The 14000-nt window shown below is 47.2% G+C and overlaps 1 protein-coding gene and 1 non-coding gene across 2 annotated transcripts in view; both read left to right on the forward strand.

The window, feature by feature from the left end:
* The first annotated feature begins 2328 nt into the window (after positions 1 to 2328).
* Positions 2329 to 14000, forward strand: part of POU2AF1 (POU class 2 associating factor 1) — a 36876-nt gene continuing 25204 nt past the window's right edge. Inside the window, exon 1 of the mRNA XM_015424999.1 lies at positions 2329 to 2390. Coding sequence (XP_015280485.1) covers positions 2375 to 2390 — 16 coding nt within the window. The 5' untranslated portion in view covers positions 2329 to 2374. The remainder of the gene's footprint in view (positions 2391 to 14000) is intronic.
* Positions 10022 to 10093, forward strand: TRNAS-GGA. Its single transcript has one exon. It is a non-coding gene; the product is annotated as a tRNA-Ser (tRNA).

A 14000-nucleotide genomic window follows, 5' to 3' on the forward strand; every position in this document is an offset into this window, starting at 1 on the left:
GTACATGATTGCTCTCTTTAAATATCCGAAAGGCTGTCATTTGGAGGAGAGCAAGGAGCTGTTCCAGTTGGCAGCCGAGGAGAGGACCCGAAGCAAGGGGTTTAAATTACATGCAGAAAGGTATTGGCTGGATATCAGGAAACACTTTTTCACGGTCAGAGTGGATCGAAGGTGGAATCAGCCGCCTAGGGGGGTGGGTATCTCCCCTTCACTGGCAGCTTTCAAGAAGAGGCTGGACGGATATTTGTCAGAGATGCTTTTGGCTGGTCCTGCATTGGGCGGGGGGGTTGGACAAGATGGCCTGTAGGGCCCCTTCCAACTCTCTATGATTCTATGATTCTAAAGCGCACCCTCCAAAGCAGCCATTTTCTTCAGGAGGACTGATCTCTGTTGTAATTCCTGGAGATCTCCAGGCCCAACCTGGAGGTTGGCAAGCCTAACAGGAAGACCTGCGCCTAAGAAATAGCTGAGGACTCTGGACGTTGAACTCTCAGGATGTGTTTGGTTTGCAAGACTCTACAGCAAGACTCTTCCTAGTTCTGGCTGCCATAGGCCAATACAGCTCTGCCTCCATATATTCAGCAGAGGAGGGAATGTGTCTCAATGGCAGAGCATCTGCTTGGCATGCAGAAGGTCCCAGGTTCAACCCCCGGCATCTCCAGCTAAGGACCAGGCACTAGGTGATGTGAAAGACCTCTCTCTGCCTGAGAACTTGGAGGGCAGCTGCCAGCTGAGTAGACAATACTGACTTTGATGGGACCAGTGGTCTGATTAGGCAGCTTCATGTGTTTGGAACTTTTTTTGACATGTACAGGAAACAATGGGGGTAATGTATCAGTTGGGCGGCTGTTGATGGCACAGAAGTACTACAAACACAAAAGGGAAGTTCAGTGTGAGTAGATATAAGCAAAACTATATCGGTAGAATCAAAACGTTTGTTCCAAAATACTTAAAAGCAATTACTTTCCTTCTTCTGAACTGGAGAAGAAGATCTCTTCTAAATTGCTTGCATCCATTAGACAAGTATGTATGGGTGAAACAGGGAATAGTTCCAAAGACTGGTATACAAAACAGCAACAAGACTCCCACCGACTGATTTACAAAACAGACTGAAGGCGGTTTCGTTTAATGACTTCTTCAACTTGCTTCCAACAGCGAATGCTTTTTGAACAGTAGCAGGCTGGGTCCGCATTACTGAAGTTTTGCTCATTCATGTTGGGTTCCAAACAAGAATTGATGAAAGTATATTCGTACGCTGTCACCCTAGCATTATCTTGTCTATTGCACTGAGCAGAGGAAACTTTTAGTTTAATGCATATTCCTTGACCACGGATGTTGCTCAAGTGTGTATACATTTATATCAATATACTGAATGTTGCTACGTGAGGCGTGATAAAAGTTATTGTATTATATAATTCATGTTAGAAAGTATTCAATAGAGAGCTATACAACATTTGATGGTCTGTTTTTAGTGTAATTTTGTTTATAGCGTCGGTGGCACAGGGGCCGGGCCAGTAAAAAGAAGACAGCAACTCAAGTTGAACAATCCAGGACTTGGTCTGGGCTGAAACGGCTGCGGTTGTTTCGCCTCTGAACATTTCTGCATTTTCAAGTGCCATGTTGACTAAGGGCTGGCGAACCCTGCCCGACCGTTCCCCTGCCCCGACCACTGTTTTCTCTCATAGGAAACATTATCTTTCAGCATGTATGCCTGCAGTCCTTTTTGTCCAGCGATGCGTGACGTTCTCGCAGGTGCTTCCTCTCCGAGTCTTGACTGAGGCCACCCCGAGGGACTCCAGATTCTTGTAAAGAGTCCCAAACCAAAACCAAACCAAACCAAACTCGTTCTTCTCTTTTAAAAATGGTTGAACACCACCGGGCCACCTTTTCCATCTGGTGTAAATAAAGAGAGCCACATCGGCTGCCTTTAGCGAAGGATTTGAGCCGTAGACTCCTCCATGGATCCAAATCCTTCCGAGTTGGTGCTTCAGATGTACACGGGACTAAGCAAACTCCCGTGAACGTCAGTTCTTCTTCACAGGCCTTCCACGGAGGTTTGCAAAAGGCTCCTCTGATTAAAAAGTGTCACTGGTGCACAACATTTTCTCTGTTACTGTCGCCTTGGAAGGAGTGTCTGTTGTGGTGAGCCGGAGCACACAGCAAAGGAGTGTGTTGAGTGTGTGCGTGGGGGTTGACTCTCAAGCGGTTGTGGGTAAGAGGATGTGACAACGTCATGTCATTCAGCGGGAACCTGGGCTTTAAAAAAAGGGTGAAAGGAACATCTGGACAGCCGATCTTCCCATAGAGGAGCAAGGAGCAGCCCGAAAAGCAGACAGAGAGACAGGGGGAAAGGGGATCTCTCCTGGCACAGAATATGCACTGGCAAAAATGTGAGTTTTGGCCACTTCTTTTAAATAAAAAAAATGTAACTAACCTAGATGTACACATGGCGCTTGAGTACTGTTAGGGCAGTAATAGCCACGGATGTTTATAATTTGCATTGCTATTTAATTTTCCAAAGTGCTTTTGACTGTATTGGGCCAACTTGGTGGTAGGCAATTGTTATTCAAATTTTACAAGCCAGGAACTGTGGCTGAAAGCTTGTAAGCTTGCTAAAGGCCACAGGATGGCTTTTGCCAAAGGTGCAGGATTCGAGTTTTTCAAATCTGAGTTTAACTACCTGCCACATGAAAGGAGATTCAGGGACCGAAATATGCCAGAAACGACAACTTGTGATCCAAATATTTCCCCTCCTACTCCCTGATGTACGTGGTTATTGAGCAATAAAGCATGGGTGTTTTTGCACATGCTCAGAGGTATGCTCTTCTTTTTAGTACCACTCTTCTGGAGGTATTTTGTCACTAAATCCTGGCTGGAAGGCAATGTGAAGTCTTAATCATCTGCATTCTTTATTGTTGTTCGTTGGCGGTCAAGTTGACTTGCGGTGAGCCTGTAGGGTTTCAAGGCAAGAGACATTCACAGATGGTTCGCCATTGCCTGCCACAACCCTGGACTTCCTTGGCAGCGGTGTTCCCTCTAAGCTGAGATTGTGTGAGCTAGCTCACAGTTTCTTAGCCTCCAGCTCACACATTTTTGTCTCAGCTCAGGAAGGACAGCTCCAGAGCCAACTCATTTCTGTAGCAGCCAAATCGCTCGCTCACAACTTTAATGCCGGCAGCTCATGAAGTAGAATTTTTGCTCACAAGGCTCCACGGCTTAGAGGGAACATTGGTTCTAACCAACTCTTTACGCCTCACTTCTGGGAACTTTCCAGGTTTGTTTAAACCGGGAATGCAAAAAACTCACAAGCCCATTTCAAGAAATGACCCGACGGCAATGGCTTTAGAGAGGACGTTTGGCTTTCTGCAAACTGAAAGGATAACGGCTCGTATTTGTCTGCCCATCTTTCCAACCGTAAGATGTGCAAATTGCAGGAAGAGCCTTAAACATGTCTGCTATATGACTTGTCAAAGCTGCTGTTAGGAAAGACAGTATCCCCGTTTCGTACATGGAAAACCGAAGCGAAGAAGGAATATCCTCAGGCTGCCATGTGACGGCATAGCAGGCAGCCAGTATGTTGTAAGAGTTACAGGCAATGTTCCTTCTAAGCTGTGGAGTCTTGTGAGCAAAAATTCTACTTTGTGAGTTAGTGGCATTAAAGTTGTGAGCGAGCGATTTGGCTACTGTATAAATTAGTTTGCTCTGGAGCCATCCTTCCTGAGCCAAGGCAAAAATGGGTGAGCCGGAGGCTAAGAAACTGTGAGCTAGTGCACACTAACTCAGCTTAGAGGGAACACTGGTTACAGGCAGTGTTCCCTCTAAGCTGAGTTAGTGTGAGCTAGCTCACAGTTTTTTAGCCTCCAGCTCAGACATTTTTGTCTTAGCTCAGGAAGGATGGCTCCATGGCAAAACAATTTATGCAGCAGCCAAATTGGTCGCTCACAGCTTTAATGCCAGTAGCTCACAAGGTAGAATTTTTGCTCACAAGACTCCACAGCTTAGAGGGAGCATTGGTTACAGGGTAGGTCTAGAACTTGGGGAGTGGGTGATGGAAAGCGCCATCAAGTCGCGGCAGTCATATGGCGACCCTGTAGGGTTTTCAAGGCAAGAGATGTTCAGAGGCGGTTTGCCATGGCCTGCCTCTGCGTCCCAGCCTTGGTATTCCTTGGAGGTCTCCCTTCCAATTATTTGCCAGGGCCGGCTCTGCTTAGCTTCTGAGATCTGATGAGATTGGGCTGGCTTGGGCCGTCAGGGTCAGGGTTAGAACTTATGGAGACCTGGCCTCAAATTCCTTCTCAGAGATGAAGCTCACTGGGCAATTTGGTACCAACCGCTCTCTCACTCAACTTAACCTGCCTCGCAGGGCCGTTGTGAAGACAGCAGGGAAGGAGAGAACCAGATACACTACCTCAGGCTAGCTGAGGGAAGGGCAGGTTTAAAAATAGCCGTCTCTAGGATGGCGGTGAAATCGGAGCATCGTGCTAGAGAGAATGCGGAGCTAGAGGCTAGTAAATTTCCAGCATGTATAATTAGGCAGAAAAGATTTCCAGTGCCTCTGTCAGCATTAGTCACCACAAATCAAATGTCAATTAATGATTCATAAACGCTGCAATATCGCAAAGATGGTCACAGAAAACCAAACAATTTCCATTTGAAAGAAAATGCATCCTCTGGTTTTTGGGTGGGTTTTTTTGCATTTGCTTTGTGTGTGTGTGCGTGTGTGTGAAATGCCGTCAAGTCGCAGCCGACTTAAGAAGACCCCAGCAAGAGGCTTCCAAGGCAAGGGAGAAGCTGACGTGATTTGCTATTGCCTTCCTCTGCAGAGCCTTCCTTGGTGGTCTCCCTTCCAAGCACCAACCCTGCTTACCTTCCCACTTACGGCAACCCCAGCAAGAGGCTTCCAAGGCAAGGGAGAAGCAGAGGGGGTCTGCCATGGCCTTCCTCTGCACAGCCTTCCTTGGTGGTCTCCCTTCCAAGTACTGACCCTGCTTAGCTTCCAACTTATGGCCACCCCAGCAAGAGGCTTCCAAGGCAAGGGAGAAGCAGAGGGGGTCTGCCATGGCCTTCCTCTGCAGAGCCTTCCTTGGCGGCCTCCCTTCCAAGCACCAACCCCTGCTTAGCTTCCCACTTACGGCAACCCCAGCAAGAGGCTTCCAAGGCAAGGGAGAAGCCGACGTGGTTTGCTATGGCCTTTCACTGCAGAGCCTTCCCTGGTGGTCTCCCATTCAAGTACTGACCCTGTTCAGTTTCCAAGATCTGATGAGATCGGGCTACAGCGTGCCGCCTTCCCTCCCTCATTTGCCCTTTACAGATGTGAAATAGTAACCAAATAGTGATGGTCTCTCTTTGGCCTGGCCGTGGAGGCTACTATAGGGGTACGGGAGCTACTCCCACATGGCAATAATCCTTACAGCCCCCCACCCCCTGGCTGCCCCCAGCTGCTGTTTCTTCCCTGGAGAATTTTTTTAAAAAAACTGGTAATGCTATGCTTCCCAGGCATGCAATTCAACTCTAAAATTTATAACTGTAGCAGTGGTTGGGATGGGGACTACAACATGAATTGGGAGCTTGGAACAGTGGGAGAGAGGCGTTAACCTCCCCCCCCCCCCCCCCCCCCCGCTCATGACATAAAACTGTTCTTTAAGTCCTAGCAGGGAAAGAAGACAGGCATCCTATTTTTATCTTTATTCATTTAATCGTTTATTCTTCCTTACGGAGCTCAGAGATGCCTTGCAACGTAGATAAAACACATAAAGTAATATGAGATTCCCTGTTTCTTTTCCTTTCCTTTTCTTTTTTCGCCGTCAAGTTGCAAACAACTTATAGCAACCCTGTCAGGTTTTCACAGTAAGAGGTGCATGGAAGTGATTTGCCACTCCCTGCTTTTGTGTCGCAGCCCTGGTATTCCTGGATGGTCTCCCATCCAGACACCAAACAGGGCCGACCCTGCTTAGCTTCCCAGATTGGACAAAATTGGGATATCGAAATGTCAGGGTGCCTGGCTTTTCTTACTGGGGCTTAAAGAAGGTGGGTGGCATTTTCAATCAGGGAAACAGAAGGGGGGGACCAGTTAATTCCCCCTTCCCCAATGCCATGGTCCCAATCCATATCTAGCCTCTCCCCTTCCCTCCCACAGTTTTTTGTTTTTGTTTAGGTGCTGAACTTCACATTGGAAGATCTGCTGGCAGGTCCCTTGCACGATGTATTGTTTGGCCCTGAGATGAAGACGCAAGCCCTCCCAGACAGAAAGAAGGCTTGCAGTCAGAGAGATTTCATCCCCTCTTTTTAGCAATTAACCCTCAGTTTATGTGATCGTAGCAGTGAGGGGGGTGTATTTATTTATCATAGTTTGGATTCCCAAAGCAACTCATAGGGGGAATTTCTAAAAAAAAATCATAAAATCATAGAGTTGGAAGGGACTTCCAGAGTCATCTAGTCCAACCCCCTGCACAATGCAGGAAATTCACAAATACCTCCCCAACACACACACCCAGTGACCCCTGTTCCATGCCCAGAAGATGACAAAAAACCTCCAGGATCCCTGGCCAAACTGGCCTGGAGAAAAAAATGCTTCCTCACCCAAAGTAGCAATCAGCATTTCCCTGGGTGTGTAAGAAAAGGCCACGAGAACTAAGCACTGAAGCCAGGAAGAGGAGCAGGGGCTGCCCACTGGAGCAAGATCCACGTATGATGGACAGGTGTTCAGTGGCTTCCTTGTTTCCTTTTGACCAGAAAGGCCACCTTAAAATAGACTAGCGCTGTTATTGACTTGTCCTTAGGAAGGATAACTGTGGAGTAGGTAATTTTTTTTAATGCATAAAGTATAGGTAAGCACTGTGGGCAACCAGTCCAGGACCAGATACCACTAAACAGAGACTTCATATGCTCATGGTTACGTATACCCCCACCATGCCAAAATGTAGTGGGTATGATCCAGGCAATGGTGAGCACTTTTCTCCAGCTTTATGTGTGCATGTTATGTGCCATCAACTCACTTCAGGTTTATGGTGTCCCTGTGGATTAGTGACATAAGAACATCAGTAGCCTGCTGGATCTAGTCCAGTGTTCTGTCTCACCCAGTGGCCAACCAGTTCCTCTGGAGAGCCAACAACAAGGCATAGAGCAGGGGTGTCGAACTCATTTGTTACGAGGGCCGGATCTGACATAAATGAGACCTTGTTGGGCAGGGCCATGTGTGTCATAAAATGTAATGCCAGGTAGTGGAGGTGTAAACTTTATAAAGGACGCAAACACAAAGGGTTTTTTTAACTTAAAATAAAAACATGCTTAAAACATTAGCACTCTTGCAATATTTTGTTTATTTAACAGTGCCTGATAACTGACACCTCTTGCTCTGAATTATCACATCAAAATGGCTGTGCTGTTGCAATCTTGAGTATGCAGTTCAGGTGTAAGAACATAAGAACATAAGAGACGCCAATGTTGGATCAGGCCAAAGGCCCATTCAGCCCAACACTCTGTATCACACAGTGATCAGAAATACCAGTGCCATCAGGAGGTCCACCAGTGGGGCCAGGACATTAGAAGCCCTCCCACTGTTGACCCCCCCCCCCCAAGCACCAAGAAGACAGAGCATCACTTGCCCCGGAGTCCCTATCTATACCTTGTGGCTAATAGCCACTGATGGACCTCTGCTCCATATGCTTATCTAATTCCCTGCGGACCTGATAGAAGCCCTCCGGGGGCCTGGTCCGGCCCCTGAGCAGCATGTTTGACACCCCTGGCGTAGAGGGTGAGGCCTTCCCCTGAGGTTGCCTCCTGGCACTGGAATTCATAGACTAATTGCCTTTAAAATGTCCTATCATTAACAGCTTTGCTATAAGCACTTGTTCAAACTCCCATTGAAAACCAACCAGACTTGATTCAGATGGGTAGCTGTGTTGGTCTGTAGCAACAGAACAAAGTTTGAGTCCAGTGGCACCTTTAAGACCGTGAATAAAACTTTGCTGTTCTTAAAGGTGCCAGTGGACTCAGCCTTTGCTCAACCAGACTTGAATATGCTTAACTTTGACCAGATCACGTCCACTGTTATCAGGTTTCCCCATTATTACGGGTGTTGCATATTGCACATTCTGGCTATGGTCCAATGATAGGGTGAAGACAAAGAAGAAAAAAGGGGAAAAAACTGAACCTAAACCTAGAATTCAGAACCTAAAAAGGTTAGTCAAGAATAGAAGAGGGCCAGCTCTAAAAATCTAATTATGAAACTTACAAAAATATACATGTATTTATTCAACATAAATTAAAATAACAAACAAGGGCCCATTCCTACCTCATATACAAATATAAAAACATACAAGGGCTAATAAGATAGACCTAACGCGTTTCGGCCTTTACAGGCCTTCCTCAGAGGTCTAATACAGACAGAACATGTTGGCTGATATGCAAAAATATATACAATCATACATATATGGAATAAAGACCAGAAACCAATTGTTCCAAAGTTTAACCACTGGGCAAAGAAAAGAAATACAAAAATACAAATGAAGCCTCCAGTGCAATCACAAGTCCAGTAGTAGTTCTCTCTGGTCAACTGTATATTCTCCTGAGATTGTACAGCCAAATGTTCCCAATAAAATGTTCCTTAGGTTAAAAGCAGTGTTGATCAAAAAGGTGTTGACAATTGGTTTCTGGTGTCTTGGTTTCTTGGGCCCTTATTTGTTAGTTTAATTTGTGTTTAATAAATACATGTATATTTTTGTATGTTTCATAATTAGATTTTTAGAGTTGGCCCTCTTCTATTCTTGACTAACCAATGGTAGGGTGGCCACCAGCTCTGGTTTGGGAAATAGCTGGAGATTTTGGGGATGGAGCCTGGGGAGGGGAGGGGAGGAACCTCAGCAGGGCACAATGCCACACAGTCCACCCTCCAAAGCCGCCATTTCCTCCAGGGGAACTGATTTCTGTAGTCTGGAGATCAACTGTAATAGTGGGAGAGCTCCAGGCGTCACCTGAAGGTTGGCAACTCTATCCAATGCACGTTCATACCATAGATCTTTGAGATGCTTCCCTTGGCAACGCACAAGCTGAAATACACCCAAGGGCAGTATGCAACTGCGGTGCACAAATTAGCCCTCCGAAGACTCTTAGGGCATAGGTAAAGGTAAAGGTTCCCCTTGCTCGAAAGCCAGTCGAATCCGACTCTAGGGTTGCGGTGCTCATCTCCGTTACAAAGCCAAAGAGCCAGCGCTGTCCGAAGACGTTTCCGTGGTCATGTGGCCGGCATGACTAAACACCAAGGCGCACGGAGCGCTGTTACCTTCCCACCGAAGAGGTACCTATTTATCTACTTGCAATTTCTTGCTTTCGAACTGCTAGGTTGGCAGGAGCTGGAACTAGAGACGGGAGCTCACTCCGTCATGCGGCACCCGGGTCTCGAACTCCTGAACTACCGACCTCCCACAGCCTGCATAACCCAGTGGTAAAACTTTCCTACCCCAGGGCTATAGGAAATGAACAGGAGTGTTTTGGTGGATCGGGCCCTTTGCTGGATGTCCAGTGCATATCCTGTGATGACTTTTCAGCTGATGAAGCACAGCTTTAGAGGCCACTTCTGAGAACCCTGAGCAGTGATACCGAAAGACGAAACTGTCATGTGTTTCTTCACACGTGTCTCCGTTCAGGCGACGCCAACTTCGAACTCTCGGTGGGGTGAACAATGCTCACTCAGGCTTCATTAACCAGCTGCTTGACTGAGAACATTGTTTTTAATTAAAATGTACGCTGTGTCCTGTATCGTGTATACCAAAGAAAACTCGACAGGCGGGGGGGGGGTGATGGAATATTTCCAAGCTTGTGTGTTTTCTAGGCAATGTTCGGACGGGAGAGTGACCAAAGAGTCTGATAGGTGAAGGTTAGTACCCTCAGATCATAGGTTTTTTAAATATTTTAAAGCCAAAAAAAGCAGTTCAAGCCAGGCTACAAATCAAGGCCACAGACCAGAATCCTTCCGGTTCTGCGTGTCAAATGACTCAAGAGAGCCAATCATTGTCCTCAGGGAGGGACTGTGGCTCAGTGGTAGAGCCTCTGCTTGGAATGCAAAAGGTCCCAGGTTCAATCCCCGGCATCTCCAGTGGAAAGGACCAGGTAATGGGTGTTGTGAAAGGTCTCTGCTCAAGAACCTCTGTGAGTCAGAGGAGACAATACTGACCTGGAATGATCCAAGGGTCTAATTCAGTATAATGCAATTTCAGGTGAACACATGAAGCTGCCTTATACTGAATCAGACCATCAGTCCATCAAAGTCACGTGGAATTCATGTGGAATTCACATGGAATTCATTGCCACAGGAAGTGGTGGCGGCTACAAGCATGGACGGCTTCAAAAGGGAATTAGATAAGCATATGGAGCAGAGGTCCCTCAGTGGCTATTAGCTACAAGGTATAGATAGGGGCTCTGGGGCAAGTGATGCTCTGTCTTCTTGGTGTTTGGGGGGGTCAACAGTGGGAGGGCTTCTAGTGTCCTGGCCCCACTGGTGGACCTCCTGATGGCACCGGGTATTTCTGGCCCCTGTGTGACACAGAGTGTTGGACTGGATGGGCCTTTGGCCTGATCCAACTTTGGCGTCTCTTATGTTCTTATGTGAGTCAGTATTGTCTACTCAGACTGGCAGCGGCTTTCCAGGGTTTCATATCACCTCCTACCCGATCCTTTTAACTGGAGACGCTGGGGATTGAACCTGGGACCTTCTGCATGCCAACTTCATGTGTGTTCAGATTTGTGTTCAACCTACATAAAGTGGGAGAAATCCTCATAACTATGAATTTGGCATGAATGCAGAAGAGAGTTATGTTCAGGATTCATACAAGAGGCACTGTGAGCTCCAACAAGACTTTTGTTGGAATGAGGGATATAAAAATTTGACAATGATTTGAGGGGGACACCCCGGAGATGTTTCATGTAGCTTTGCCCCCCAAATGTCTTTGTTAAGAATGCCATATTCAATTTTATTTTATTTTTGGTATCATCGCCCTCATCAGGACATTATATAGTTTTGTCAGGAAAAGGGTCTGTGGTGATCATCCCCAAAAGTCCCAATCCTTGTGATTTTGGCCTCATGCAGATCCAAGCGAGTGGCAGCCAATCAGAGCCCAAGGAACACCACTGGATGGGTGGGATCAGTAAGCCTCAGTATAAAAAGGAGGAGGAAAAACTCTCCTCAGAGAATTTGTGGCTCTGGATAAGAGTGTCAGTTTAGCCAGGATTTTTATTTGGCTTTTAGGTAGGGTTTTGGTAGTCTTTGGGGAGAAAGCCGTTTTTTAAAAAATGACAAATAAGCCCCCTAGTAAAAGCCAGAAGCACCAAATCTACCTGGGCAGTTTCTAAGAACCGGAGACTATGAGGTGAAAGGGGAGACATACACAGTTGAGGGAACCTGTGTTTGGGTAGGTCTAGTAAACTTCCTAACCTGAGGTAAATGTTACAGAGAAAGGAGACAAGAAATCATCACAGTGTTTATTTACTGGAGCCTGGCCAGTTACAAAGTGTTCAGTCCCTTGGGGGGAAAGTTGCAACTGCTAGATCGCAGCTGAGAGCCATTTTTACCCATTTCAGCTGAAAACATTCCACAGCTAAAATTCATTCTGCGGAAGATCTGTTTCCCCCCCTGTTAAATAAAACACATTGTTTTCCCTTCACCCATGTCTGGTCTGCCCAGTTGAATATTTAGCAAAAGGGGGCTAAATTTACCTCATAAATACATCCAATGTTGTCATTAAAGAGTCGGAGGAAGAGCTCTGTGGGGACATGTAGTTTACATGCTACCAAAACTTCATCTGAAACTTGTGTCACCCATTCGCAGGAATGTGGGCGGTTGATGATTCCAAGTTAAAAAGGGGCTAGTGTGAGGAAGGGGGCCATTTCATAGAGCAGTGGTTCTCAACCTTCCTAATGCTGCGACCCTTTAATACAGTTCCTCATGTTGTGGTGACCCCCAACGCGTCTTGCCGTCCCCGCGGCAGGGATTCTGCAAAGAGATGTGACCCCCCGCCACGATTTGGCAAGACTTGGGAGCCCTATCCTAAGATCATTGGAAAGTTGTGCTTTCCGATGGTCTTAGGCAACCCCTGTGAAAGGGTCATTCGACCCCCAAAGGGGTCGCGACCCACAGGTTGAGAACCGCTGTCATAGAGGTTCCAGGCAACAACTCCACAGGCTCCTGAGGTGCTTCGATATAGCCTAATCCTAAACATAGGTCCTGTTCACACGGGGAATTAGCTGCGGGAGAGCCTCGATTGGTTGGAGGATTTTCTGGCCGTGATCACACCACGACATCTGGGAAGTAGAGCACACCCGTGGCCAACCTGTGGCATGCCGCCGAAATTGTGCGATAAAAAAACTCTCAACGATGGTGGTAGCTAACGGTTTGCCACGGGCTGCCTCCGGACTCCCTTGGTGTGATCGCGCCGGCGCGGCTTTTCCCTCTGGCCGTCTGCATTGCAGCGCACATACCGAGGGCCGGAACCACGGGTTGCCGCCGACGCGTCTGATCGCATTGTTGTGCTGCTAGCGTTGCCCAAAGTAGCCACGCCCCCCCCCCCCCCGCATTTTCCGGCCCGTGTGACCTGGGCCATAATAAAGCTTTGAGCCTCGGGTATAGCTACCTTTGAGCTTCATCCTACTCAGCCTCCTCTTGTAACTGCCACAGGTCCCCATGTTCTATGGTGACGTCCTTCATTGTGGAAACGTTGGCAAAATCCCTGGGAATTTTGTCGGAAGTCTGCAGGGAATTTCTTTGGCTGGGAGAAGAGAAATGGGTAGAGGACCTGGGAAAACTCATGGGCCTCGTCACATGGTTTTCAGTCACTCTGTACATCAGTTAACAGTAGGGCTCCCATATTTTAAAAAGCAAAATAAGACATCTTTCCCGATTGACTACTTCAAACAGGTGTTCACTATAATATTTGCATGAGTGAGATTTTTGAATTGCTCAAATGTTGCTCTCGGAGCTCTGCATTACCTATCCTGGAACTGCACACATTTTGTGTCTGGTTGCATTTTAACATCTTTTCCGATGTCCCGTTGGCCTGTGAAAGTTACAAATTCCATCCCATCACGGCTGCCTTTGCTTCTGTCCCCACCTTGACAGCTGGGCTGGATTGACTGGCCAGGCTTTGTCCAACAGATACACGCAAAGGCCTGTAATATCTAATCCTCAATGGGACCCACTTTTCAGAGACTTTGACTGGCTCTTAACACGTCGTATCATACTGAAACCCTTTAGTGGTGTTCATTATCTGACGTGTCAGACTGCTTCTTCCTTGATTAGTCGCCTTAATCCTCCTTCATTAGGGTATCTGTACCCTAAGAAAAACTGATGTAACAACCAAATTGGTTCTAGCCCCTTGCACAAGAAATCACAGTTTCAGGTGGGTAGCTGTGTTGCTCTGCAGGTAGAGGAGCAGGATTTGAGTCCAGTAGAGACCCACAAGATTTTCGGGGTATGAGCTTTTGAGTGTAAAAGCTCCTTTCGTTCAGACACAAGGAACCACAGAGGAAAGGATCCATGCCAGGGCTCCTTCCGCCCCCAACTCCTCCTTTCTCTTTCCCCCATTCTGCGTTTTTTCTTATAAAAATCTCCAAAATGATTTCCTTCCCACGGCATTTGAAGAAGTGAGCTCTGACTCATGAAGATTCAATCTGGAATAAATATTGTTAGTGTTAAAGACGCCACTGGGCTTCCGTTAGGATTGCCAGGTGTCGTCGTCGTCCCTGGCCACTGGTGGGGGATGGGGGCCCAGAGTTGCGAGACCCAGGTTGGGAAACTCCTGGAGATTTGGGGATGGAGCCTGGGGAGGGCAGGGACCACCGCAGTGGGTTACAGTGCCATAGAGTCCACCTTCCAGTTTGGTGTAGCGCCAGTTCGGTATAGTGGTTAAAAGCGGCAGACTCTAATCTGGAGAACCTCCACATACAGCTAACTGGGTGACCTTGGGCCAGCCACAGTTCTCTCAAAGCTGTTCTCTCAGGAGCAGTTCTCG

The sequence above is a fragment of the Gekko japonicus genome, unplaced genomic scaffold (assembly GCF_001447785.1).
Source record: "Gekko japonicus isolate JY-2015 unplaced genomic scaffold, Gekko_japonicus_V1.1 scaffold2137, whole genome shotgun sequence".
In the NCBI taxonomy this organism is placed as follows: domain Eukaryota; kingdom Metazoa; phylum Chordata; class Lepidosauria; order Squamata; family Gekkonidae; genus Gekko; species Gekko japonicus.